The sequence below is a fragment of the Equus quagga genome, chromosome 7, assembly GCF_021613505.1.
Source record: "Equus quagga isolate Etosha38 chromosome 7, UCLA_HA_Equagga_1.0, whole genome shotgun sequence".
In the NCBI taxonomy this organism is placed as follows: Eukaryota; Metazoa; Chordata; class Mammalia; order Perissodactyla; family Equidae; genus Equus; species Equus quagga.
The window spans coordinates 349,903-375,305 of NC_060273.1; the positions used below are offsets into that span (position 1 = coordinate 349,903).

Here is a 25,403-nt window from a genome sequence, read left to right on the forward strand (position 1 = left end):
TGGGGACGCGGTCCGGCCCGACTCCGGCCGGTCCTGCGGCGGCGGCAGCAGCCGCGATCGCTTCCCCGAGCGGGGAGCCGGACCCGACGCACAAGCCCAGGCCGGAGCGCCCCCGCCGGCGCCGCCCGGAAGTGCGGGGGCGGGGCCGGGCGCGGGGCGGGGCCGCAAGCGTGGGGCGGGGCCGGAACGTGGGGCGCGCCAAGGGCGTGGGGCGTGGCGGAGAGCGGGGGCGGGGCCGCAAGCGTGGGGGCGGGGCCGGGACGTGGGGCGGAACTGAGACTGTGGGGCGGGGCCGAAAGCGCGGGGCGGGGCCGGGACGTGGGGCGGCACCGAGAACGCGAGACCGAACCAGACTGCGGAAACAAGGCGGGGAACGTGTGGGCGGAGCCTCTGCCGCGGAGGCGGGGCCAAGCGTGTGGACCGGGCCGAGAGCGGGAGCGGAGCCGGAGCGCCGGGGAGGGCGGAGCCTGAGGAGGGGGGCGGGGCCAGAGCGCGGAGGCGGGGCCAGAGCGTCCCGGCGGGCCTGCGGCGCGAGGCGGGCGGAGCGAGCGGGCGAGACGAGATGCACTGACGTGGGGCGGGGCCGTGGTCGAGCCGCGCGGCGAGGATGTCGTCGAAGGGACTCTGGACTGGCGGCGGGACGCTACGCTCGTCCACCTGGGCTATGGCGTCCAGGAACGCGGCGTGGGGAGACGCCCCCGCGAGGTTCCCTGAAGGACCCCAGCCACCGAGAGGACCGGCCTGGCACCCAACTAGCCCGGTGCCCCTCATGTGGGCACACGCTAGGAGGCAGCCCATTTCTGCCGCCCACACCGGTGTCCACCTCCCAAGGTCGGCCCGCGCCCAGCCGGCCTCCCACCCGCTCGGGGCGAGCAGCTGGTGCCCGGGCGGACGTGGTAGCCAGACGGACTGGAGACCTCGGGGCTCCCTGCCCGCCAGCCCTGGACAGGAGGACCTTTGCAGGAGGGCGGCCACCAACTGCCCGCGGACTGAAGGAAGCAAGTGTCCAGGAGTTGGGTGGTTGGAGGGCAGAGCCAGGCTGACCGGTACCTGAGCCCCTGGTGACCACCAGCCCCAGTCTCCACCTTCTCCATGCCGGCTGCCCCCTAGCTGGCCAGGACCCTGAGAAGATGGGCCAGGGCTCTGCACTCCCTGAGTCCCCAGGCAGTCTGGACTCAGAGAGGGCCAAGGCACACAGTGGGCAGGAGACATCCCATAAATGCTGGCTGTCACTTAGGCAGTAACCCCACTGCCAAAGAGCTGTGGCTGAGACTGGCTGAGGCCTCACCCCAGCTGGGCCCATCTGCCTCGATTTCTCCCAGGCACCATCCAGGTTCTGGACAGGGCTCCCCTTCCCACCACAGGCTGTGGGTCCCACTCGCCCAGGCCAGCCTGAGAGCAAGGGCTTCTGGATGTGCTGATCCCTGCACCCACTGCCCTCCCCATCCCCTGCACTCCCCACACCCCCCACTGTCACCATAGCAGCCCTTGTCCTATGCACAAGCCCAGGTGGCCGACTCCATGTTTCCCACCCACCACCAACTCCTCCCCAAGGGATGGATGTGAGCACCAGGAATTGATTATTGCCCCTAAGGAATCACTTCTGCCACCACCCAGGACCCTGTCCTCTGCAGAGCCATGCCAGGCCTGGCACCTCAAGAAATGCTACCAGCAGCCTCCAGGGAAGGGCTATACCCCCATTCTATAGACGAGGAGGGTACAGCTCAGGCCACAGAGAGACCTCACCTCCTAGCCCAGGGCTCCCCAGCGCCTCGTCCATCCCACACCTTCCCCAACAGACCCCATCTGATCTGCTCTCTGGTTCCCATAGCCCGTCAGGGCCCCTCCCTGACATCTCCTCCACACCACCCTCCCTGGGTGTATCTGGTCACTTGCCCACCTTCATCCTTCCACTACCCTGCCCCCCCGAATCCCCCAGGTCACCTCTAATGCCACCGCATCTTCTCCTGGACACTGCTCACCCTCCCTGCCCACTCTCATCCTTCACAGCTCCCAAGCAAGGACAGAAGTCCTGGCTCAGTGCTCCTTGAGCCACCAGCCAACCTCCCACCCAGCTGCACATTGGTGGTGCTTGCCTGGGGGGAGTGGGTACAGAGGCATCCCAGCCCCCAGCCACTGGCATCCTGCCTCTCCGAGGACTCAACATACCATCCACTGCCCAGGGTTTTGTAGGAAAGAGAAGCAGTGAGGAATGAGGACCAGGGAAGCATCCCCAGCCTGCCAAGGGCCCAGGCCCCCTCCTAGGGTCATCATCATGCCTCAGGGCCAGCTGGGCAGGGGCGGGGGCCATAGGTTAGGACAGCACATCACAGGAGCTGCACTGCTGAACCCACACTGACCCCACTGGGGTCCTGGCAGCAGTGTCACTCTCGCCCGCATCCGGCTAGAATGGCCCCAGGCCTTGCAGTGCTGGGCATGGGGGACGCCCTCGCAGCTCCTCCCCCAACTTGTTAAGCCTCAGAGCCTCAGAGGAGGCAGAGTGTTGGCCCTCATGGCACAGTGTGGTCTCTGTGGAGTGTGGAGTCCTGGGTGGGCTGGACAGACAGCAGGACCTCCTGGACATTGGCCCTCAAGCTGCCTCCCCACTCCCAGACACGGGCCCCCAATGCTTGCCTTGGTTCTGCAGAGCTGCTGCTGCGTCCCAGGGTTGCGTCCATGTCCATCCTCCTCCTGGCCCATGGCGGCAGGTGCCCCCAGGCCCTGGGGCCAGAACAGGGCCCTTGGGCTTCCAGCTCTTCAGGGCCCCCGCCCTGCAGGGACAGGAAGGGAATCAGAAAGCCTGGAGGCACTGCGGCAGCCCTGCCCCAGTGGGTACGGCCGTGGGCATGGAGGCGACGCTGTCCGAGCAGGGGGAGGGGTGGGCCGGATGAGGGAGCTCAGGGAGCCTCTGAAGAGAGGGAGGCGGGAAGGGCAGCACTGCAGGCCTGTGATGAAGCAGGGGTGACCTGGTGGGGACTGCGTCAGCCTCCCAGAGCTGAGACCAGAGGCAGAGCCGAGGGAGTCCAAACAGGCGAGTTCTGAGATGGAGCAGCCTCCTTTCTTTTAAGGTCCTTTAAAATGCAACTCCCCTTCGCTGGAGCCAGAGTTGGCCACTGAGGCTTCAATCTGATTAACTGTTGACGACATATGTGCAGGCTTTCCAGGAACTAAGCGAAAAACTTAAGAGCAGAAATGAAATTATTTTCTTCAACTTAGACAAAAAAAGGAATACTTTAAAATAAAGTCAGCTTTGAAGCCTCACACGCGTTCATCCTCCTGGCTGAGGAGACCAGCTCTGAAAAGCGATGCGTAGAAATCGCCGAGGATGCAGTGAGGGGGCATGCTGGGCCCGATGCGCGACGGTGAACACCAGCCCCAGAGGGGCAGCTGCAGAGATGCGACACTGGCAGATCCCCATCGTCTCCCTGGGAGGGGAGGACAGGGCTTCTGGAGGTGGGGTGGGCAGGCAGGTGAGGCCCGGCTCGTCCAATTCCAACCACAGGAGTGGACTTCCCTTCCGAGGCGCAGCCCCAGCCACACAGGCCAGCCACCTTCCTGGCCATCAGCCCAGCCCCCTGAGCTCCTTCTGGTCCCTCAGTGTCCTTTTTCCATCCGTTCTGAGCTCGGGGGAGGGCCGGGTGTTGTTTCTGCCCCCATCGCAGGCCCAAAAGAGGATGTGGTGACACCACACTGAGGTGGAGAGATGTATCACCAAGAAGATTAGGAGACGGTGCATGCACGGTGCCCACTTTCGTGAACACAGGAAATGTGGGCACAGAGTCAAGAAGACTAAAGAACTGTCCTGGAGCATTGACAGCAGTTGTTGCTGGAAAGTAGGGTCAGGCTCCCTTCTCTCCTTTGTGCCTTCAGGGGGAAGTGCTGCAACAATGTTGCCTTTCCAATCACAGGGAAACCCCAAAGCTCTGCAGCAGGCACAGTCTCTACCTCCACGTCAGTATAAATTAATCTGCTGGAGCGAGTCGGAGGGGGGGTGGTGCAGGGGGTGAGGCCTGGGGTCGACAGAACTGACTAGTTGGGCAGTGTGGGGCAGGGTGGCGGGCCCTGTCCCGAAACTGTTGCAGTCGCCCCAAGTCGGGCCCAGGACTAGCAAGACGGTGCCACCTTGAGCTTCCTGGGCCAGCCCAGCTCCCCGTGGGCACCCTGGGCTGGGGCTACCTGGGTCCTGACTCTGCCTCAGGCAGGTCCCCCTGCCTCTTTCCTCCTGTGTTCGGCTCCTCTTGCCTTTCACACCTGGGGCACGTGTGTTGTCCAGGCTGGCATCTTGCATCCCTCTTGCTATCTGGAGTTCTCTGGCCAGCCCTTTGGCTGAAGCTGCCTCAAGCAGATGCCCTAGGCGTGACAGGGTTCTCATGGCCAATCTGGGAAGGTAGGGGGATGAGACCAGGGCTTTGCTTCAAACACGCCAGCTCCAGTGTCAGCCCAGTGCCCACCGCTCAGTGCATGACACCTGGCGTGACTGTCAGCTTCTATCCTGCAGCTGTATGTCGTCCTGGTCTGAATCCCTGCTCCTAAGAGTCATTGTCAGCTGCTTTCAGGGCTTGCCACACCTTCCATGCTCTCCCCTTTCACAGGGGAGGAGGTCCCCCCACCATGGGTACTTGGCATCCTCTCACAAAAGGCCAGTGTGGTCACTGTGTATTGTGCTGGTTCCCACTCACTCTCAGTGCAGGGTCCCAGCCCAGCTGGCCAGTGCCATGCTCATCCTGTGTCCCCTGCATGGACAACTCACCCAGCAGACCTGACACAGCCCCCACAGCCCCAGTGGCCCCCGTGAGTCGAGGGTCCCACCCCGGGCAGACAGGACAACAGCGGCATGGCGGCAGATGTGGCCCCCAGGGCAGTACACTCCATCCCAGGGTGCCCTCCACAGCCCAACTCGGGTCTCACCTCATGTCCTGACGGGGGTCCTGTCACCTAGGCTGAGGGGCACAGCAGGGACACCTTCCCACACTGCCTTTCTGGAGGATTCTGACCCCAGGGATTTGTGCAGGGTTCCAGGAGATGGTTGAGTAGGGTCAGGGCGAAAGGGGTGGCATTGAGGGTTTGAGGTCCCAGATGACCCCCACTGGCGGGCCTAGGAAGGAGGAGGGGAGAGCAGCCCACCCACCCCCAACCCAGCTCCTCGCCAACTTGGGAGCCTCAGGGACCTGGGGGTGTGGCCAGCGCTGCCCAGCCTTCGCCTCCGTGGAGACTTGAGCGTCTACTGTGTCTCTGGCCAGCTGGTGGCCCTGGGTACACCAGAGTACCCTCCCCAGCAGAGTGAGGGTGCTGACCCGACCCTGCTGGGCTCAGAGGCCCGTGAGTGACCCTCCGAGAATGGCCTAGGGTGCAGGCTGGAGCCCATGCTGGCTGTGGCCCTGTCAAGTGTCTCAGACCCCTCATGAGCAGAGGGAAGGGCCTGCTGGCCTCCCCGGACCCCAGGAACAGTAGTGTCTGAGAGGAGGGGTCGTGTGCCTGAGGGGGGGGGCCTCTGGCCTCTGGAAGCAGCAGCAGAAGCCCACCCTCCAGGTAGGCTCAGACCACCTCCCCCCTGGACTCAGGCATGCCTGCCCTCCTGCTGCACTGACCCTCACGCCAGGTGGACTTTTGCTTTGTCCTTGCTGTTCCCTCACCAGGAATGCCCTTCCCCGTCTGACCACTCCATCCCCGAAGGCCTCTCCTGGGGCTGGGAGCTCATGTTTCTCCTACCACCGGACCCGACGCACCTCGTTCAGCCCCCGCAGGCCTGCACGGTCACGGGGACCAGGGGCTACCCCTTCACTGCAGCTCGGGGGGGGCTTCACAACGGGAGGCGGGCCAGCTGCCCCCGCCCACAGCCCACGCCCTCCAGCTCGGCCCCACCCGCCCTCCACTCTGCCGCCCCACGATGTCTCTCTTGGCTGCCTAGGAGCCCTGCAGCCACCGGGGCCAAGTTCTGAGTGTGTGATTATGTATGCCGGGGTCCCTGGGCCCTTTGTTGCTGCAGGGTCTGCGTGGCACACAAAAGTGCACTGGATTAGCCACAGTGGATTAAAAGATTTGCTTCTCAGAGTTTACCTAATAACCTAACAATCCCGCTGACGGAGGCTTTGAACCTCCAGGACACGCTCGCCAGGCCATCTGGGAGCTCTCGGCCTCTGCGGGCAGGACAGCAGAAGGGGTGGTTACAGGCAGCCACCGGCTGTCCTCACGCCGGCTCTGCCCGCAGCCGGGCCTGCCCCCTCAGCTCCTGCCAGGCCCATCTGGGCCAAACTTGGCACGGGACCGACTCCAGGAGAAGGTGGAGGCCCAGGTGGGCAGACGAGGCCCAGCCAGGACCACCTCCTAGAGGGCCCACTGCCTGAGGCCAGGTGTGGGTGGTGGGGCCCGGGCCTCACCGGCACCCAGACCGGCCCCCTCGGCGCATCCACACATTGCACACAGCAGCAAGGACACAAGCAACATGGAGGGTGGCGGTGGCCGTGGTGGGCAGGTGACATGGCAGGCTCCACCACGCCGCGGCGCACAGCCCCACTGCCGTCGCCCCACAGTGCGCGTTCCTGCACACACGCGTGCACTCACACACACACACAAACGTGTCACTCTTTGATCTCCAAAGGACCCTCCATTTGCAAGCTCGTAATCACAGCTGCTTTTCCAGGCCTGTCCTCTGAAGTCCCGAGTAATGGGATTTGGCGCTTCTGATCCATCTTGGGCTGGCTGCTCCCGTCATAGGTGGACATTTTTTCCCTTTTTTTCGCTTCTTTTTTCTCTTCTCGAAAAAATGCTCCTTAAACCGCACTGAGTTGACGTGGCCTGTCGCCTAGCCCTGGGAGCGGTGGCCGGGAGAAGGGTCGGTGGCCGTCCTGCCGAGGGCCCGGCCAGTTGGGGGTCTTTGATGCCGCCTCCATGTGAAATCTGACGTGAGCTGCGAGCGCCAGCTTCGGGACGCGGCGCGGTGGGGTTCGTTCTGCCTCGTGCTGCTTCCTTTGTCTCTCCCATGACCCTTCCCTGGGACATTTGGGGAGAGGGTCCCAGGGTGGGGGTCCGGGTGTGGGTGTGTGCGTGTGCGTGTGCGTGCGAGGGAGGGCGCGCAGGGCGGGGTGGGCTGAGGGCAGCGCCTGGGCCACGAGAACAATGGGCAGCAGAGGGCACGTCCACCTGTCCACCTGTCCGTCCGTCTGTCCATCCACCCCCTCGGCTTACCTCACCTGCCTGGCTCCGTGTGCCTGCTCGCGCCCCGCCATCCCTCGGTCCGCCATGATGGGCTTGGCCGTCCGTCTGAGCACTTTCAGCCACTCCAGGAAGCGGGTCCCTGCTCTTGGCCACTGTGTGGCTGGGAGGAAGAAGCGTGACTCCAGGCTGCAGCTCGGGCTCCCACCGCCGATTGGCTGAGGCAGGGACCAGATGACGGCCTCGGAACCCTATGGTAGCCATGGCAACCAGCCCCTTTAGACACCGCCACCCCCGAGCCACTCCTGACTGCCGAGGGAGCAGGCGGCGCTGCCAGTGGGCCCATGCCGGGATCCCCTCAGAGGGTTGGGTCAGGTGTGGCCAGACAGTGACCGCTCCTGCATCCACTGTTGAGTGTTTTCATGTGTGTGTTTCACGCATGTCCAATGTGAGAAGTCCCTGTCCCTGGGACGTGTCCCAGGCCACTCCATGCCCTGCCTGACCCTCTGGTAGAGGCAGGAACAGTGTCCTTGTAGCCTCTGCTAAGAGAAGGACTTCAGGTCAGGCTTGCCCTAGGGGCTGGAGGCCAGGCTCAGTCTAGTGACAAAATAATGGACGAGGGCAAGGGGAGGAAGAGCAGGGCACTCCCCAGCCTCAGGGGGCAGAGCCAAGCTCTCCATCCACTTCAGACCACAAGAGTCTCAATCCACTTCAGACCCCTGCCTGCCAAGCCCTCCTCCGCACCCTCATTAGCCTGTTGAACTCATGGACTCGCTCACACAGTGCCCTCCCAAGACTCTTCAAAGGCCCCAGCATGGCTCCACTGCCCCAGACCTTGCGTCCCCACCTGGCAGGACTCTGGGACTTCACCACGCTAAGCGCTCTCCAACCCTGTGCAAACTGCCACACACCTGTGACTTGCACCTGCTCTTCTCTTGGCCTGCGCCCCCAGACTGTCAGCACCGGCCCCTCAGTGAGGCCTTCCCAGATGTCTCAAGACCAGGGCTTCTGAGCAAGGCCACAACGCAGCCTCACTTCAAGCACTGACCATCCAGGGTGTTGCAGGGCAGTGAGTGCCCCAGGCCACCCTTCCTCCATTTCTGCGAAGGCTCCTGGCCTGTCCAAATGCTTCTGGGATCAGCACCACCTGGTCAAGGCCCCCGTGAGCTGGGGGAGGCCACATCCCACTTCCTGGCCCAGGCCCAGCCCACCTGCTAAAGAGATCAAATGCGGAGCAGCGGGGCTGCCAGAAGGCAAGCCTCAAGCCTCAAGCCCCAGGGAGGAGGCCAAGGCTGAGGCAGGCCCCTGGGGGCCCAGAGACTGCTGGCGAGGCTACTGCTGAGGCCAGAGGGACCCAGGAGCCAGAGGGAGCCTGGAACACAGGTCCACAGGGGTTGCACATCCAACGAGACGGGCTCAGGGCCCCCAGCCAGCCCCCTGGACTTGGTCTTACACTGCCCAGCCCCACCCCCAGCCAACTCATCACAGGACCGAGCCCCAGTTGGTCTCGCCCAGGGGCAAGGTGTGTGTGGAGACAGAAGCCAGAACCAGCTGCGGGTAGTGGAGAAGGGTCCAGGGGCTGGAGCCCCATTCTGGGGCTTGTTGGCTCAGAAAGGGCTCCAGTGAGCTGTAGCAGAGGGTGCCAGATGGGTGGGGCTGGGAGGGGTGGGAGGGAGCCCACAGCCAGCAGAAGGTTTAAGGGTGCGCAGTGGATGGTGAAGGTGGAGGTGGAGTCCAAGCGCAGGCCCGGGGAAGGGCAAACAGCACGGGTGGGTGGGCTTCACAGCGCCCAAGACCCTGACGGGGCCCAGGACCGGCCTGCTCTCTCCACACCTGCCGCCCTGAAGCCAATGCACAGGTGAGCGAGACTCAGGCAAGACCCTCAGGAGGAGGGGGCAGGCACGGAGCCCCGGCCCGGGCCCACCCTTCCTGGCCTTGGTCACCCATCTCTAGACAGAGTCCATCCTCTCGCCCTTCCTGGGACTCAAGGACATCTGAATGACAGAGCGGACACAACAGGGCCTCAGGACACCATGTGTTGATGGCCGCTTTCTTGTCAAGGACCCCTCTCCAGTCCACAGCCACAGCAATGGTCCACCCTCGCGTCCATGGCCCAGCCATGGCCGACACTGAAGCTGACTGGTTGAGCTCTGTTGTCATGAAAACACGTGGGACACACGGTGGAGGAAGGGGGCTTGCCCCTGAAGGGTCCTGGACAGCTGGGGAGGGTTGGACCGAGCTGGTGCGGGGACAGGGGCATGCCCGCTTGCCCACCATGGGCCAGGGCAGAGCAGCTCTGGCTTCTGCAGGTTTGACCTCGGTCAACGCAAACCCTCCCAGACCAATCCAGGGGCCGAGGGGCTGCAGGGCCTCAGCGAGGGCAGAACTGGGGGTTCCCGGCAAGACAGACAGGGCAACCAAGGACTGGTGGAGCTGTGGTTGACGGGGGAGAGACAAGGAAGGCAGCTCAGCGCCTGGAGGGGGACACTCACCAGATGGGCCCCCACAGCTCAGCTCCTGGTTCTGTGTGCCACGTGGGCAAGTGCAGCCATGTCCCCCTCCCTGCCCCGACTCTGGGCGGTGGAACAGCACAGCAGACCGGCCTGCCAGGGCCTGTCCCAGACAGGGGTTATTGCTTTACATGGGGCGGGGGGCAAGTGTCCCTCACGGAGGGCTTCTTAACCTTTCCTGAGTCAAAGATATTCGTGAGAACTTGATGAAATTGATGCTGCCTCCAACCAGAAAAAGGCTCACATTTTGGAGATTCAGGGCCAAGGCCACACTCAGACCCCAACCTCAGCCAGCCTCAGGTTTCGGGGAGGTGAGTGACAGGCTGAGGCCACGCCAAGCTCCCCCTACCAGCCAGCAGCACTGGGCCATCCTGGTGGTAACCCAGGGGCCCTTGGGGGAGCAGAGCGGCAGCCTGAGTCAGGGCAGGGCAAGACCGACACTCGCTCATCCCACCAGTGCTGATGGGCAGACTGAGGCGTGGGTCTACCCCCTTCCCACCATGGCCCACAGGAGGCCCAGTCCCCTCCCTGCTCCAGCTACTCACCCTGTGCCAGCCCCAGGTCCCTGGGAGCCCAAGGATTCTGACACAGGAGCCCCTCAACCCGTGATCTCAGTTGGGGCCGGGAGAGCAGGTGAGCAAGGGTAACTGAGGCCCAAGGTCCATGAACGGGGCATGTCCTGGGTACACATCTCAGGGTCCCAAGTGACAGGCTGAGGGACTGCAGAGGCATGAGCGTGACTCAGTTCAGGGCTAACATGAAAAGCATGATGTGGACGTGAACATAGGGAGGGCTGGTCCCTCCAGAGCATCGCGGATCTGGCTGGAGCCAGAGGCTGTCGTTCGGACAAGTGGCTAGGACTTGCCAGCCCGCCAGAGCAGAGCTGGGTGTTGTCAGCTTTTGGTAAAATTTTTTAAGAATTAAAAACTGTTCACCAGGCAGGGATTACATGAGAAAACACTCGTGTGCAGGAAGCTTCAGCACACGCGGGGTCCACAGGCACCCCTGGAGGAGCTGGGGACAGAGACCCCTGGGCACTACCCCCAGGCAAGGCAGGCCCCACCCCTCAATGACCTCCTTAGGAGCCCCGGGACCTCCGGCCCCAGCCGTGCCCACTGCCTGGCTGCAGCTCCCTCTGGCCTCTGCCTCCCTGAGCACCGTCCAGACATCGTCACTCCCATAGCGCCCCTGATAGGAGCCCAGTACCCCTCAGTCAACTGCCAGGACCAGAGCAGGCAGACCCCTCCCTGTCCTCCCAGAGATCCAGTTGGGTCTCAGTGCTCAAGACTTCCACGTAAGAGCCAGGGAAGTGGCAAAAGCACCCCTAGATCTCAGAGCAGAAAAGGCCTCAGGGTGCCTTGCCCAGTATCCTACCAGGACCCACATGCCCACCAGGGCACCCAGGTTGGACGCCTGCAGGTCCGCGTGGCATGACAGTGACAGGGTGGTGCTGATAGAGGCTCCTGACTCAAGGCCTTCCCCGCAAGATGCTGCCACGGCTGCCCAGAGCTGCTGGGGGTGCTCCCACCCTGAAGGGCACACGAGCACGGACACCTCCCGGTCACTCCCAAAGCCAGGCCACAGCCTCCCTGCCTCTGCCCTGCAGAATGTTGCAGAACATGCAAGGATGTGCAATGGGAGGGGGGCTCTATCGCAGGATGCCTTCAACTACACTGGACTCTCTCCCAGAGGAAAGAAAATCACCAAAACAAACCTCGGTCAGCATTCAGCTGGGGACCGCCACCCATCTCAGCTGCGGCCACAGTGTCTGGGGCAGAGGGTGACGCAGTCAAGGACTATGTGGGAGAGCTCAGTCCTCCAAGCAACGCAGCACACACACGGCCCGGCTCAGACTTTACTCAAGCTTCCCCCCAAGTGTGTGACCCTGCCTCGGCCGGGCCTCCACTGCAGGACGGAGGGGGGACCGCGGGGCAGCACAGAGGCCCCAGGGCTCTAAGGATCCTGAGACAAGAGGCCCCAAAGGGCCTCACAAAGCCCACTCTACTCCAGGAGCTGCATGGCTGGCACACACAAGCACAGGTTCACCCACAAATGGCCCTCGCCACCACCACAGGGTCTGTGTCCACGGTGCTACAGGGCACGGGGTTGGGGCTGAGCCTGGCTGTCAGGCCCGGCGCACTACGTGGTCACTTCTCGCTGGTCTCTTCCCACCACTGCCGGCTCAGACAGTGCCTCCTGCTGAAGCTGCTTGATCAGTGACTCTACGTAGACCTTGAACAGAGGGACCGGGTCCTGGGGAGAGACGGATCACAGTGAGGCATTCTGGGGCGGGCGGGAGTCCAGCTGCTGTGGGCCAAACATGGAGAGGACCGAGCCGCTCAGGCTTGGCCGCAGGGTCAAGCAGGGCTACTCGCCGCCCCAGCCCCCAGGCCCGAGAGCAGCGCCCCGTCGTGAAACAGAGACGACCTTCCCTTGGGGACACAGGGATCAGGGGCCTGCCCCTACTTCCCTCCTAGGGGCCTGTGGTCGCAGATAACACAGGCTCCAGACCCTTCTAGGGCCAGACCCAAAAAGGCCTCAACTCAATACCGGGAAGATCCTGTGGGATACCAGGTGGCCAAGGAAAACGCCGGTGCCAAGAATCCATTCCTGTCACCAAGTCTTTCGTCTAAGAATCTATGAAGCTGGCCAAAGGAGGCAGGAGAGGGTCAGGACCTCGAGGAGAGGGAACAAGCTGTGCAGACCCCACAGGGCTGTGGCTACAGCCGGGCTGCTATGGGGGGGCTCCTCCCCAAGCCCACCTGGGGCAGTGGCCCCTCACCCAGGCTCCCGGGGCAGCACACTTCCCCACCCAAGAGCACAGGGCAGCTGGCGCTCACACACGCTCACCTTCTCTTCCAGAAGCCTCTGCTTCTCCACAGCTTCCTCCAGCGTCAGGCCAACCCACTCAGCCTCTGCCTCCGGGATGACGAACTCCTGGGCGGGAGAGACAGGGCGAGCGGTGAGGCCGGGGCAGCCAGCGGGTGGGCCCACAGGAGCAGGAGGTACAAGCCCCGGCCCTCACCTTGTACTTGTCGTAGATGGCCGCCCTCCTCTCAGGGTCGTCCGGGTGCAGCTGGGGGTCCCGTCGGGCAAGCCGCAGCAGCATCCCTCGCTTCAGGTCCATCCCGAACTTGGAGCACAAGTCCTCCTTCGGGGTCTAGCGAGAGGCTGCGTGTGGGGCTAGGGGCTGCCAGCAGGCCGCCCACCCTCCCCGCCGCCCGCCCAGCAGAGCACGTCAGGCCAGCAGGGCAGCCCCAGCACTCAGACCAGAATAGAGGAGAGTCAGAAGCAGGGAGGGACGCGGCAGGGCTCACTCGGGCCCGAGGGCGAGACGGCTGCCCACAGTGACCGACTCTCCTGGGAGCAGAAAGTCCCCACGGGGGCTGCCCGGAGACAGGCACGGCCCCAACAGCCATTTACGGGTGACCCTCCACTGCCACCGTGGTGCTGTCCTGGCCTCCCGTGAGTCTCTAACCGGTCACAAGGCCCTGCCGTGGGCGGCCACTTGCCTTGAGGATGTAGAAGTCAAACCCGTAGGCCTCATCAATGAGGTCCAGGGTCCGCATGGTCACGGTCACAGTGAACTTCGTGTCCAGGATCTCACTGTAGAGCTCACGCTGGAACAGCTGTGGCTTCCACACCTTCTTTACCCTCTTCGAGAGCTGAGGGAGCAGAAGAGGCTTCACAAGTGCTGCTGCTTCTCCAGACAGACCCGAGGGAGGCCCAGGGCAGCTGCCCGGACTCAGGTCATGGAGCTGGCGTCCACCTAGAGGTCAGCCTCCCCCCAGTTAGCGTGGCACCCCAGGCCTTGCCCATGCTGCCCACGTGTGTTCCAGACACACCAAACACACGATCCTAATGCCACAGTCTACAGGGCATCACATTTCAAACCAGGGGCCAAGGGACCAGAGGCAGAGGGAGACGGCAGCCTGGGGGGCTCAGACACAAGGCTGCCCCAGAGGGCTCAGCAGCCCCTCCAGGCTCCCACCGGAGGGGGCAGGGTGTTGGGGACAGACAGGAGCCATGCTGCCAGGTGAATCTCTAGCCTTCCTAAGCGTGACAAGGAGGTGGCAGCGCCAGCCTTGCAAGTGTGACGACAAACAGGCAAACTCTGGCCAGTCAAGCTGACAGGTGACAGCAGACCCTCACATTTGATCTGGGCGGCCACCCCAGGGCCTTTGTACTTGCTGAACCTCCCCCCAACCCCACCGTGGCTTCACTCCTTTGCACGCTCCTCGGATGTAGCTGTCTCCACCAGACTCTAAGCTCCCCAGGGCCGGTCGGCGCCCGTTATGCTCGCCAGGCAGCTCGGGAGGCCAGCACAGAGCCCAGAGCAGCAAAGCCCGGGAAGTCCCCGTGATGCGCGCCCGCTCACCGACCTTGTCGTTGTTGACGTATCTGTGGCCCAGGATCCAGCCCTCGCCGCCCCAGAGCCCCAGCTGGGACTCCGGGGGGTAGTGGATGGGAACGGGCACGTCCTCCACGCGCTCCCGCTGCCCGTTCTTGGGGCTGATCTTGAACTTGGCCCCGTGCGGCCTGTAGTGCACGGGGGCGGGCGTGCGCGCCTCCTCCAGGGAGCGCAGGTAGTGCTGCGGCAGGCGCGCGCAGAGGCCCTCCCGCAGCCGCAGCTGCTTCCACAGGCGGACCGGGACCTTGTGCAGGGGCATCGCGGCGGCCTGGAGGCAGCGGGCCGTCACGCCGCGGCCCGGCCCTCGACCCCATCCCTCCGCGCGGCCCCGACCCCAGCCCCCACCCCCAAACCAAAGCCCGGGACCCCAGAGCTGAGCGCGCCTCCTACCTCGGCGAGCTCCGAGCCCCGCCGGAACCGGAAGCCGCGCCGCGTGCCCGGGCCCCGCCCCCCCGCCGACTGGCTGCCACGCCCGTCCGTCCGCCCTCGCCCCGCCCCCCGCCCCGCCCCCCGCGCTCGGGGATCTGGACACCGCCCTGCGGAGGGAGGCGACCTTCTCCCCGAGGAGGGCGGAAACCCGTCTGCCTTGAAATATCACCGTAGAATATTAAATTCATCAATTACAGCGAAATCACAGCTACAGAAAAATATGTCTTCATGTCTTAAAAAGTTTTACCCCAAAAACACCATATACAAATGTATCCCCTTTACAAGCCTAGAGAATGCTTGGGGTGGCGAAGCGCATGGAGGCTGGGGGCGGGGCAGGTGTCCAGGGAGGCGACAACCTGGACGGGACCCAGCAGGGAAGCCCCAGGGCCACGTGGGGCGGGGTGGGAAGGGTTTGCCTAGTGCCCGGACTCTGGGCCTCCGCGACCGCCCTGACCCCGCCCGCATCCCTCACGCAGACAGCAGCCCCCGCACGCTCGCCTTGGGGATGCGCGGCGCACCGCCTCTAGGGGGCTGGGACCCCTCCCCCTCCTCTCCCACAGAGGAGGGAGATGGTTCTTTCCCCATCGCGGGGTGGGCCCCTGCAGGGCGGCAACATCACATCTCCTCCTGGGAACTACTCAAGAGGAAGCTCCCCAGACAGGGGCCCATGAAGCCAGAGGTGTGGGGACACAGAGTTGGGGCAGGGCGCGCCCTGTGGTGCCAGCACCCCCAGAGCGGCTTGGCAACCCCCTCCCTAGGAAGCTCTTCTCAGAGGCCGGCAGCTCCAAATCTGAGAGCCAAAGGGAGGGGAGGGGCAGAGCACGACAGCCAGAGGCCAGCTTCTGGTATGCCGCTCATGAGAGCTAGCCCCTTCATCCATCCCCCAGTGCCCATTAGTTCCCTGGGGAGCATGGTCACCCTCCCCACAGCAACTGGGTCAGCAGGGGGTATTCCCATGCCCAAGGCAGACTGGCATTCAGAGGCACACGGTGTCAGGGAGCCAGGGATGCAGGGAGGGCACAGCCAACAGCCTCAGGGGCAGGGGCCCATGGGAGCTGGGCTCAGGCCTCCCCGGTCCGCCAGGTCTCATGTCGCAGCTTCTCAGAGGAACAAGGCCATAGGGAAACCTTTTTCCACATCTCCAACCATCCCCAGGCCAGCAGAACACAGAGCCTGCCCTGCATAGTCCCTGTGGTCTCCAGGCAGCCAAGCCTAGGCCCCAAAGGCCACTGCAGACACCAGCTGGGACCTGCAGAGGGGCCGAGTCAGCCGCAGCACAAGAGAGTTTGAGGGTGTGGTCCTCTCCTTGGGAGGAGGAATCAAAAAGGTGTGCAGGTCAATTTTATTCAGGTGGAAATTGATCTGGATAGGGTCCCTCTCCCTTGGTTCTGCCCCTGGCTAGAGAGGTCATCATCAAAGCTGCAGGCGTCCCCAAGCTGGCCATGTCACGTCACTGTGTACAGCTCTTCCCGGTGGTTCTTGCAGATCTGATAGTGGCAGGTGAGCTTTTTGGAGCAGGCCCAGGGCTCGGTGTGCTTGTCACGAGGTGGCAGCAGGAACGCTGCACTCCCTGCCAGCAGCATGTGCCAGATGCTATGGGTGTAGTAATAGTTGTCGCTGGTCATCATGGAGGTGTAGATGGCGAGGGCCACAGTGGCCATGGAGATGCCAGGCAGGAGGTAGAACACCCAACGCTGCCAGGAGGTGGGGTAGCACTGACGCCGGTGCCCACAGCGGTACACCTGGAGAGAACCGCCATGTACGCGTTGGCACAGGGTGCTGCAGCCACAGCTCCCAGGGACCCACCCAGAAACATGGCCAGAACGAGGGGCCAGACTCTCTCTTCCCAGAGTGAGGGTCCGTGAGGAGCCCACGCTCTCTTATCCCAACCCCTGGGGCGAGGGTCTGGGCAGGAGCACTGGCCTGCCCAGCTCCTTACCCACATGGTGACCATGACCACAAAGGCAAAGAGGCAGGGCCCCATCGTGTTCCAGGCCCCCCTGCGGTCCAGCTGCAGGGACATGGCGAAGACCAGCGTGCCCAGGAGATACAGCACCTGGGCAAAACACAGGCACGACCGCAGGGTCACAGGAGCCCTGGGTCAGGGTCGTCCGTGACGGCACGAGGTCCAACAGGAGGAGGTGGCCTGGGCACGCCAGTCATCCTGCTGTCCCTCACTGCGCCCATCACCTCTGCCCGCCCCTTGGAGCTGCCAGCACACTCCATCCTGCTCTGCCGGCTGGGAGGGAGGCGCCCCTCATCCAGCTTCTGCACTGCCTGTACCTGTTACTCGCACTCATCTGTCCACAGGTGAATTTCTGAGGCAAAAAGTTAGCCCAGTGGGGCACCAGGGCACACATCCCCATTGGCCAGGCCGCGCTGAGGCAGAAAAGTCCCCAAAGCATCCTCGGCACGAGGGACGCTAGGAGCACATCTGGGGAGGTGCGGCCTAGGGTTGCCGCCCCATGAGAGAGACAGGATGGGGGAGTCTCACCTAACCCTGCCCACCACCTTCCTTTCCTGGCATCCTCCAGCAACCAGCACAGTCCCTTCCCAGCTGGCAGCAGCTCTTCCAGCAGGAGACTGGTCATTATGAGAGACAGGAGGTCTCTAAGGGCAGCAACCAGACCCTCTTTCTGGTCTCTCCCTCGACATGCTGCATGCAAGGGCCTCTGCTCCCCCAGAGCCCAGACCGGGGTTGTCAGGAGGTGACTCACATATTTCAGGGCTGCCTTTAGCCGCGCCATGCAGAGGATGGTGACCCACATGGACACTCCGGAGCCCAGGAAGTCGCAGTACTGCAGGGTGTCATAGTTGAGGATGCACAGCACGGCCTCCCCTGGCTGGTCGCAGGCGTGGTAGAACTGCGGAGCAGGACAGTGAGTGGAGGCCCAGACCTCCCACGAGTTCCCACGGGAGCGGGGCAGGCCTACCGTGGAGAAGAACATGGTGTAGGCGTAGACGGCAGCCTCCACCAGGAGGGACCGGTACACAGAGACGGCGATGGGAGCCAGGAACAGGAGGTTGCTGAGGGTGAGCAGGAGCGCAGCTGCCTTCTGCTGGGCCACCGTCTGTGCAGTGCTGTTGTCCGTACAGCTCCACCCACGCCAGCCTGTGGGCCGACGCGACATCGAGGGGGCTGAGGCTGGGAAACCCAGGCCAGCCTCGGTGGGGGCACTTCTGAACCTCAGGGCTCACTACTCACCCAGGGCCCTGCAGAGAAGCCCCTTCCTCACCAGGAGCAGGCGCTGGGATGGTCTGGGACAGGTGTGGGCAGGTGTGGGGCTCACGTGGGTAGGTATAGGCTGGTGTGGGACAGGCATGGGTAGATGTAGGCAGGTGTGGACAGGTGAGGGTAGGTGTAGACTGGTGTGGGCAAGTGTAGACAGGTATGGGGCAGGTGTGGGCAGGTGTAGGCAGATGTGGGATAGGTGCAGTTAGATGTAGGCAGGTGTGGAGCATGTGTGGGCTGGTGAGGACAGGTGAGGGTAGGTGTGGGCAGGTGTAGACAGGTATGAGGCAGGCGTAGGCAAGTGTAGGCAGGTGTGGGACAGATGTAGACAGGTATGGGGCAGGGGTGGGCAGGTGTGGGTAGATGTAGGCAGGTGTGGAGTAGGTGTGGGCTGGTGAGGGCAGGTATAGGCGGGTATGGGGCAGGCGTGGGCAGCTGTGGGCAGGAGTGGGTGGTAGGCCAAGGTCAGGAGGCAGTGCCATCTCTGGGGTGCCTCTCTGGGCTGCGTGGGGAATTGGGAGGCATGGTGAGCGAGGAGAGGCATCTGCCCTTGCTCTGCAGGCACTCTTCAGCCTTGGCAGAGCTGCGATGTGTCCCAGAGGAAGGCACAGGGCTGGGAAGCCAAGGGCAGGAGAGTCCGGAGGCCTCCGGGCCCGGCCCTCACCTGCCTTGCAGCTGCAGCCCGCATACAGGTAGCCGTGTCTGCGCAGCAGGAGACACTGGCCGTAAGGTCCACAGTCGTGCAGGCAGGGCACCAAGGACAAGGCGCTTTCCACGAAGACCACAGCCTCCACACACTCCCTGCAAGGAAGGGGCACAGGGAGACTGGCTGCTGAGGCGTGCTGGCCAGCCCCTCGCCAGTGCTCCCGCAGGCTCTTGGACACGTGAACCCAGAACTGAGGCCCCAGGCCCAAGCCCTGGAGGACAGGAACCGTGAGCTCTGCCAAGGCCAAGATGCCCCTTCCCCCTTGCCCTGCCCTGAGTCCCAGTCTGTCTAGGGCTGTGTCCTGGGCCCGTCCCCCTCCCTGTGTCCTGGCTCCCAGGGCTGCCTCGGGAGGGGTGGCTAGGTAGAGAAGGGGAATCCTTCGTAACTTCCCGGGAAGACAACTGACCCTGCGTGCCTTGTGGGAAGTGGGTTGCTCCCAAACTAGGAAGCAGGCAGCCCCGTCCGTGGTCCTGAACGCAGTGATCCAGCCACCCGCCCCCAGCCAGCAGCCCTGGGTGCCCACCCCCCGCCCACTGCCCAGCCCGGAAGTTTACTCACTCAGGACTCTCAGGGCACACGAGCTGCAGGGAGAGGTACCAGGTGTCTGTCTCTGGGTAAGGGATGATGAGGTTGGCCTCCCGAGACGAGGCGCTCAGAAACAGGGGGTAGCCCTGGAAGAAGGCTGCGGGGGAGAGGAAGGCCCGTTAGGGGTGGCCAGAGCAGCTGGCTGGGGTCACTTGGCCAGACACTGCCTGCCCATACCTGTGGTGCAGTTAAGTGAAGTGTTGAAGCTGAGGAAGGGCGAGGCAGCATTCACACAGGCCACTACCCAGGAGTTCTTGGTAATCAAACTCTGGAAGGAGAGGCCATGTGGCATCAGTCCCAGCCCAGCGCAGCTGCCCAGAGATGCAGGACCAGCGTCTGCCCTACATTCCCACTTAGTGTGGTACTCGGTGCCATTCTCTGTGGCTCCCACTGGCCCAGGACCTGCCTGGGAGCCTTCCCCTCCAGGTCTGGGGACATCCAGCCTCTGATCTCCCCAAAGCCCCACTTCCTCAGCTACAGCCCCGGGCCTGTGGGCAGGGATCTGCTGCCCCAGAGAACAGGCCTTGCATTCTGCAAATGGAAGCCCTGTTCTGACCCAATGCCTGCTGGGGTCACTTTGCCGCCTGAAAGGCCACCTAGACCCAGCCTCTGTGCCAAAGTCAGAGCGGGAAGGCCTGAGCAACGTCACTCAGCCCAGGCTGATCTGAGCCTCGAGCCCCAAGCCGAGCTGAGCTGGGCCACAAGGTACTTGCAGACAAAGTACCTGGTTGGCCCACAGGGAGATGGTGAGGGAGCCCCCACTGTCCATGCCTGTGTTGAGGTACAGCTGCATGACCGAGGGTGTGTCCGACTGCACCAGCACCAAGACCCTGTCCAAGGGCCGGAAGCGCACAGACACCACATCCACGTCTTCGCGTGTGACCGCGTAGCTCATGAGGCAGAAGGGACCATTGCCCAGTCTGCTGTTCCTGCCCTGGTCCTGGTAGCTGGGGCTTGGGGACATCAGACCAGTGGAGATGTTGCAGCTCTGGTTCAGGCTGCTTGGCAAAAGGGGCTGGACATTCATATTCCATACCCTGCAGGCTGTCAGGAGGACAAGGGGCTCAGCTGGAGGAAGGCCTGGGGGTCAAGGGCAGGGAGCAGAGCTACCCCCACCCTGCCCTCCCCATGCAGCCCACCTGTGAGGGCAGCTACGGCGCTGAAAGCCACTGACACATGGGGCCCCGCCAGGCTCTTGGCCGTCACTTGCAACCATCGGTCCCAGGGTGGTGAAGGCAGCAGCAGGCGGCAGGCCTGGGTGGGGCCAGTGCAGGTGAGCACCTTCTGGAAGTTGCTGGGCAGGGTAGCCGAGCCCACAGTGAGGCGCACGGGGCACCCTAAGCTCCCGTTGGACACACAGCCCTGCAGCTCCAGCCGAAGCTCCTGGGTGTACTTGGGGACAAAGATCCTGCAGGTAAAGGGGTCTCACTTAGGCTCCACCAACCCCCATCATTGACACTCAGGGTGGTGGCCAAAGGGGGCTGGGCCCCACTTCCCAGTGCCACCCTGAGACCCAGGCCCCAGCTTTCTCACCCGCACGATTCGGACAGCCGTACCACCCATTCCACCAAACCCAGAGGCTGGGCCTCCCCCAAGGCCCCACTCACTTGAGGTAGCTGGGGTGGGAGAGGAGGTTCTGTGGAAGGGGCACGTCGGGCTCCAGGACAGAGACTTCGACCACCCGCACAACCAGCATGTCAGGCTGGAAGACGTAGGCACAGGTGGGAACAAAGTCCTGGGGGAGAAGAGAAAGCCAGCATGGGGGGATTATGACTAGAGTCAGGCCTGTGGGGGGCAGGACCAGGGAGCCCGGGCGGGGGGGACAGGGCTGGAGCAGGGAGCCCGGGCATGGGGGGAGAGGGCTGGAGCAGAGCTGGGCAGCAGAGCCTAGGGCAGTTCTGCCCTGAGAAGGTGAACTCGTGGCCCCCCATCCTTGGAGACAGCCCTCCTCACCTTCACCTCAATCTTCTGGGATGAGGGAGGCAGGTGGGCAACCACAAACCAGTCCCCTGGTGCTGGGTGGGAGATGTTGACGGAGGCGTTGCTCTGTAGCATCTTGATGAAGAAGGAGGGCTGCACGGAGGTGTTGGCGGGGAAGCTGGTGCCCAGTGGGTTGATGACAGGAGGGGCGCCATAACGGAAGTACCTGGAGGTGGGATGACCAGGGCAGGTCAGATGTGGTCAGATGTGGGCCTTGGGCTGGGCTCTGGCGGTGGGCGGGCACCTACACAGTGATCTCCACATTGGTGCAGGTGGGGCTGCTGCCCCAGGACACTTGGAGCAGCCAGCGCAGCAGCACGGCATCTGGGGGCACCCGGAAATGGAAGAGTCTGGCGCTGCCATACCAGCTGTAGAAAGACAGCTTCTGTGGGGACTGCGAGAACTGCTCGGACACCAGCCTAACGTCTGTGGGGAGAAGGTATCGTCAGCCAGGCCAGGGACGCCCAAGCCAGCCACCTCCACATGGGGGACAGACAGAGAAATCAGGAGGCCCTTCTGCCCTGCCATGGCCCCAGAAAGGACGAGGGAAGCCATGGTGGGCAGGTCTGGAGTCCCTGGGATGCCCAGCACGCCCACTTTGACCTTGACAAAGGTCACTGTCCCTCTCTAGCCCCTGGCAGTTGTTTGTGGCAAATGGTTCCACTTGACAGGCGAGGGGGCAGGTCTGGAGTCTGGCTGCCTGCTCAGGCCCCTGATGGCCTGGGACACAGCCCCCACCTGAGCCTGAGACCCCCTCACCCGGAGAGGTGGCAAGCAGAGAACTTGGGGGCATGGGACCTCAGGCTGGAAGCCTGGCCAGCCATGAGGACAAGGAGACAGCTAGTCCCCATACTCCAGTGAGCACATGCCCATGCAAGGTGGCACAAGGATGAGGTAGGGGCCCACGGCAGACAAACGGTCCATGGCCCCAACCTGGGGCCCCTGCTGGCCCCAGTCCTTGGAGCAGCTCTCAGGCCCCCGCATCATGGCTCCCCAGCTCCCTGCCCCACACACTCCAAAAGTTTGCCCTTGCTGCTCATCCCCTGTCACACCGGCCTTTCCTGGACCAGCTCCGAGGGTCTAGGACTCAGCTGAGGCCTGAGGCCCCACCCTGGATTAGGCCCCTCCTGGGAGTATGCACTGACCGGGGCACCCCCCCCCCCCCCCCCCACTGGAGTGTGTGTCCAGGTCCTACTGTGTAATCACCTACCCCATGAGTGGGTGGGTGAGGGTGCCCACCCAGGACCTCCCTCTTGGGGTCCCCACAGGACAGGCACATCCTGGGTGCTCTCTGTGCCCCCAGGGGTGGCCAGCCAGGCCTAGGGTCTGGCCACAAGGTGCCTGGGCTGGATGGCAGGGAGCCCCACCCCAGAGCCAGCTCAGGCCTCCTGCCCCGTGTGACCTTGGGTGTCCCTTCCCCTCTCTGGGTCCCAGCTTCTTCAAAAGTTGGCTGAGGTGGACAGCACCTCCCTTCTGATGCCCCTCCCTCCAAGGTTAGTGGAGGTTAAAGTGCTCCAGGAAGAACTCGCTGTGGACACAGCAGGGCGAGGCCTTACTCCTTCTAGCTGGGTGCCTCCCTCTGCCCACTGGCTCCCACCACCCTGGCAGCAGGCCCAGGGCCCCTCTAGGTGAGCCGGTGAGCAGGTAAGGGAGCTGCGTGAGCTGGCTCCCCTGCCAGCCTCCTGACCTTCCCATGGAGGCACCTTGAAAAAAAAATAACAACCCAATTGCAAAGCCAGGCTGAGCAGGCATGGGGGCAGGGGGGTGGCTTCCACGTGGGACGCATTTCAGGCTTTCCAGGTGTCAACTGGCCACGGGGTCCACGACCAGGCCAGTGCCACAGCCTGAGTGCTAGAAGCCTAGAAGCCACTGAATTACACAAACTTTTCCCTGAGGCTGCTGCAGCCCCTGGACAATGTGATGGCAAGGGCCCAAAACCCTAAAGGAGCTGGGAGCTGAGGCAGGACAGCCCCCACCACCTCAGGACCACGGGGCCTCCAAGAAACAGCCAGCCATCCGGGCACCCAGCCTCTGGATGGGGCTGGGCACGGGAGGTCACGCTGCAGTGTGTGTCCCAGCCAGCCCTGGAGAACCAGCCTGAGGACACCTGGCACCCAGCTCAGCTGTGAAGTTTCAGTAGGTGAACAAGAGATAAGAGAACTGCTCAAGGTCACCCTAAGACTCAGTGGTCCTCCACTCCCAGGGCTACACAGCCCCTCCAGCACCCCCACACCAGCTCTGCAGCCCAATCTTCCTGCCCAAGACGCCCACACTATCTCGGTGAACGTACTCAGCCATTAGCACACCAGTCTGAGCGGGATGGAGGTCACATCTCTGATATCAGGAAGCACCAGACATGTGCACCTCCACCTTGCCCCCCAGCCCCCGCCAAGAACACAGGGTTGGGGGAAGAGAGAGAAAGTCCCGGAGCCTGTCCTGCAAACCCGAGTGAGGCCACCCTGTCCCACACCCTCCAAACCAGGACAGGCAGCCGGTCAGGGACTCTGCCCACCCACAGACCCACACAGCTGCCTGCCCTGCAGCAGGCCTGGGAGGTGGGGGCTGCCCCAGGTTTCCTACCTCCATAAACCCCCCACCAGTGACCCCTCACCCAGCCCTGCTCCCCAGGATGGAGAAAAAGGAGAAAGTAAGGGTGTCGGTATCCAACGGACCAATTTAATCAGGAGCTGATCTCGGGAAACAGCCTTTCATTTCAAGCTGTGCCAAGCTCAGAAACCAGAGGCACAGCCCTCAGAGAAACAGGAGCTCGGAGGAGCAAGATTTCCGAGAAGGGGGGAGGGGCTGGGAGCTGGGAAGTGGAGGAAGCAAACCCCAGGCTTGCGGGATGAGCTGCCCAGGGGGTTATCTGGGCCCTCCCAACCCTGCCAGCCTGGCCACATGGCCCCCAGGAAGTTCCAGACCACAGGAGTCAGGATGCTACTAAGTACCTGAGGTGTCCCAGCCCCGGGCAGAACCCCAAGGGGCAGCCCCTCCTGGTCTAGCCACCTCCTTAGGCCGCGGTCCTGGGTGGGGACTCTCAGGGAGCAGAAACGCGAAGGGAGGGCAGGAAGTTCTGGACACCACAGAAGTTCCCGTTGCCTCAGAACTACCCTGGCCTCCAGACTCCTCAGGGCCACTTGGGAGTCCAGCCTCCAAGAAGCAAGGCCAGCTGCTGAAAGTGACTGCACCAGGGTTGGTGGTCACTGCAGGAGGGGTGGACACATGACCCCTACCTGGGCGCCGGCACCAGGATATAAGCAACTTTCTCCCAACTCCCTCTCCCAGACCAGGTGGGAGCCCTGGAATCCCACTGCCCTACTCTTCTTCCCAGCGAGCCTTGATGCCCCAGTCCCAGATGAGTCCTCCTCGGCCCCCTCACCTCCACGTCTCGGCGCGCGACGGTCTTGCCCGACCTGAGCGCCTTGGGAGGAGGAGGATGGAAGGGGGGGCACGCGCCAAGGGGCCGGTCTGGCCGAACCAGGTCCTGGGGACAGAGGAGGGGTCGCGGGTATCCTTTCTCCTCCGACCTTTCGGATCCCAGGCAACCCGCAAGGGGCTGCCCTGCGCCCCCAGCTGAGGGTGGAGACCTGGGCCCTGGGCCCTGCGCCCGCGCCAAGTGAGCGCACAGGTGCCCCCAGGTGAGTCACAATCCCGGCCCCGCCCCCCGGCCGCTCCCCGCTCTGCCCCACAGCCCGCGCCCCCGGGATGGCGCCCGCGGGTCCGCGCTCACTCACCGCCCTTCTGGCTGTCGCCGGCGGCGCCAGGCGGGGGCCGAGCGAGCAGCAGCAGCAGCAGCAGCGGCCCCGCCACTGCCACCGCCACCGCCGCGCCCCCGGTCCCGGTCCCAGCCCGGCCCATGGCTCCGCGCTCGGCCCGGCGCTACCCGGACCGCGTCCCCGGCTGCCCGCCCCCGCCGCCGCCCGGGCAGCCCCCGCCGCCACTGCGGCCCCCGCCGCCGCCGCCTCTGCCTGGGGCTCCCATCGTCCCGGCCGGTCCCAGCTGCCGGCGCCCCGGGCACTTCCGCCTGCGAGGCCCCGCCCCGCCGCGAGCCGGGCGGGAGAAGGGCGCAGGGCGCGGGGACCGCCGAGCGAGGGGCACGGGAGCGCGCGGGGACCGGGGTCAGAAGGAGGACGCGGGGCGGGCGACGGGGCGGCGCGGACGAGGATGACGTGGGGACTGAGGGGGTGAGCGAGGAAAATGGGTCTCAGTGAGGTTGCGGACCGAGGGGGAACGCCGACCGGGGACCGCGAGCGCAGGTCGGGGGATGCAGGACGGGATAAGATGGAAGGTTATGTGGTACACGCGGGGGAAGTGTGACCCAGGGGCAATGAGGGGCGGAGCGGTGGCGCGGGACCGAGTGGGGCGCGCAGGGGACGTGGGACCGGGGGCAGTGGGAGG

The 25,403-nt window shown here is 64.0% G+C and overlaps 3 protein-coding genes across 10 annotated transcripts in view; all 3 read right to left on the minus strand.

Moving 5' to 3' along the window:
- AXIN1 (axin 1) overlaps positions 1-11,514 on the minus strand; it is a 68,085-nt gene extending 56,571 nt beyond the window's left edge. Inside the window, exons 1-4 of one of the 3 annotated variants that reach the window (XM_046666017.1) lie at positions 11,377-11,514; positions 9,645-9,765; positions 7,186-7,403; positions 2,635-2,771 (exon numbers count right to left, since the gene is read on the minus strand). In XM_046666017.1, the coding sequence (XP_046521973.1) occupies positions 2,635-2,771; positions 7,186-7,403; positions 9,645-9,765; positions 11,377-11,388 (488 nt within the window). In that variant the 5' untranslated portion in view covers positions 11,389-11,514. Of the gene's footprint in view, positions 1-2,634; positions 2,772-2,966; positions 5,777-7,185; positions 7,404-8,063; positions 9,766-11,376 lie in introns of those variants that run through there. The other 2 variants (XM_046666014.1, XM_046666013.1) reach the window with 2 other exon arrangements.
- Positions 11,504-14,534, minus strand: MRPL28 (mitochondrial ribosomal protein L28). The gene is made up of 6 exons (XM_046666019.1): positions 14,464-14,534; positions 14,045-14,341; positions 13,175-13,327; positions 12,688-12,822; positions 12,513-12,599; positions 11,504-11,915 (listed from the first exon to the last, which is right to left on the minus strand). Exons 2-6 carry the CDS (start codon positions 14,330-14,332, stop codon positions 11,802-11,804), a joined length of 777 nt encoding a protein of 258 aa, XP_046521975.1. The 5' UTR covers positions 14,333-14,341; positions 14,464-14,534; the 3' UTR covers positions 11,504-11,801.
- A 1,294-nt stretch (positions 14,535-15,828) lies between these two features.
- PGAP6 (post-GPI attachment to proteins 6) lies at positions 15,829-25,061 on the minus strand. Of its 6 annotated transcripts, none has more exons than XM_046665478.1 (14): positions 24,740-25,058; positions 24,385-24,606; positions 21,254-21,431; positions 20,979-21,171; positions 20,633-20,760; positions 20,165-20,433; positions 19,750-20,069; positions 19,203-19,293; positions 18,999-19,122; positions 18,399-18,535; positions 17,436-17,647; positions 17,220-17,366; positions 16,442-16,558; positions 15,829-16,244 (listed from the first exon to the last, which is right to left on the minus strand). In XM_046665478.1, the coding sequence occupies exons 1-14, from the start codon at positions 24,861-24,863 to the stop codon at positions 15,948-15,950; spliced, it is 2,559 nt and encodes an 852-aa protein (XP_046521434.1). In that variant the 5' UTR covers positions 24,864-25,058; the 3' UTR covers positions 15,829-15,947. The 6 variants fall into 6 exon arrangements, with proteins under 6 accessions (XP_046521434.1, XP_046521436.1, XP_046521435.1 ...); XM_046665480.1 differs by having other exon boundaries at positions 24,385-24,489; positions 24,740-25,047; XM_046665479.1 differs by having other exon boundaries at positions 17,436-17,614; positions 24,740-25,047.
- Between the last annotated feature and the right edge of the window lie 342 nt (positions 25,062-25,403).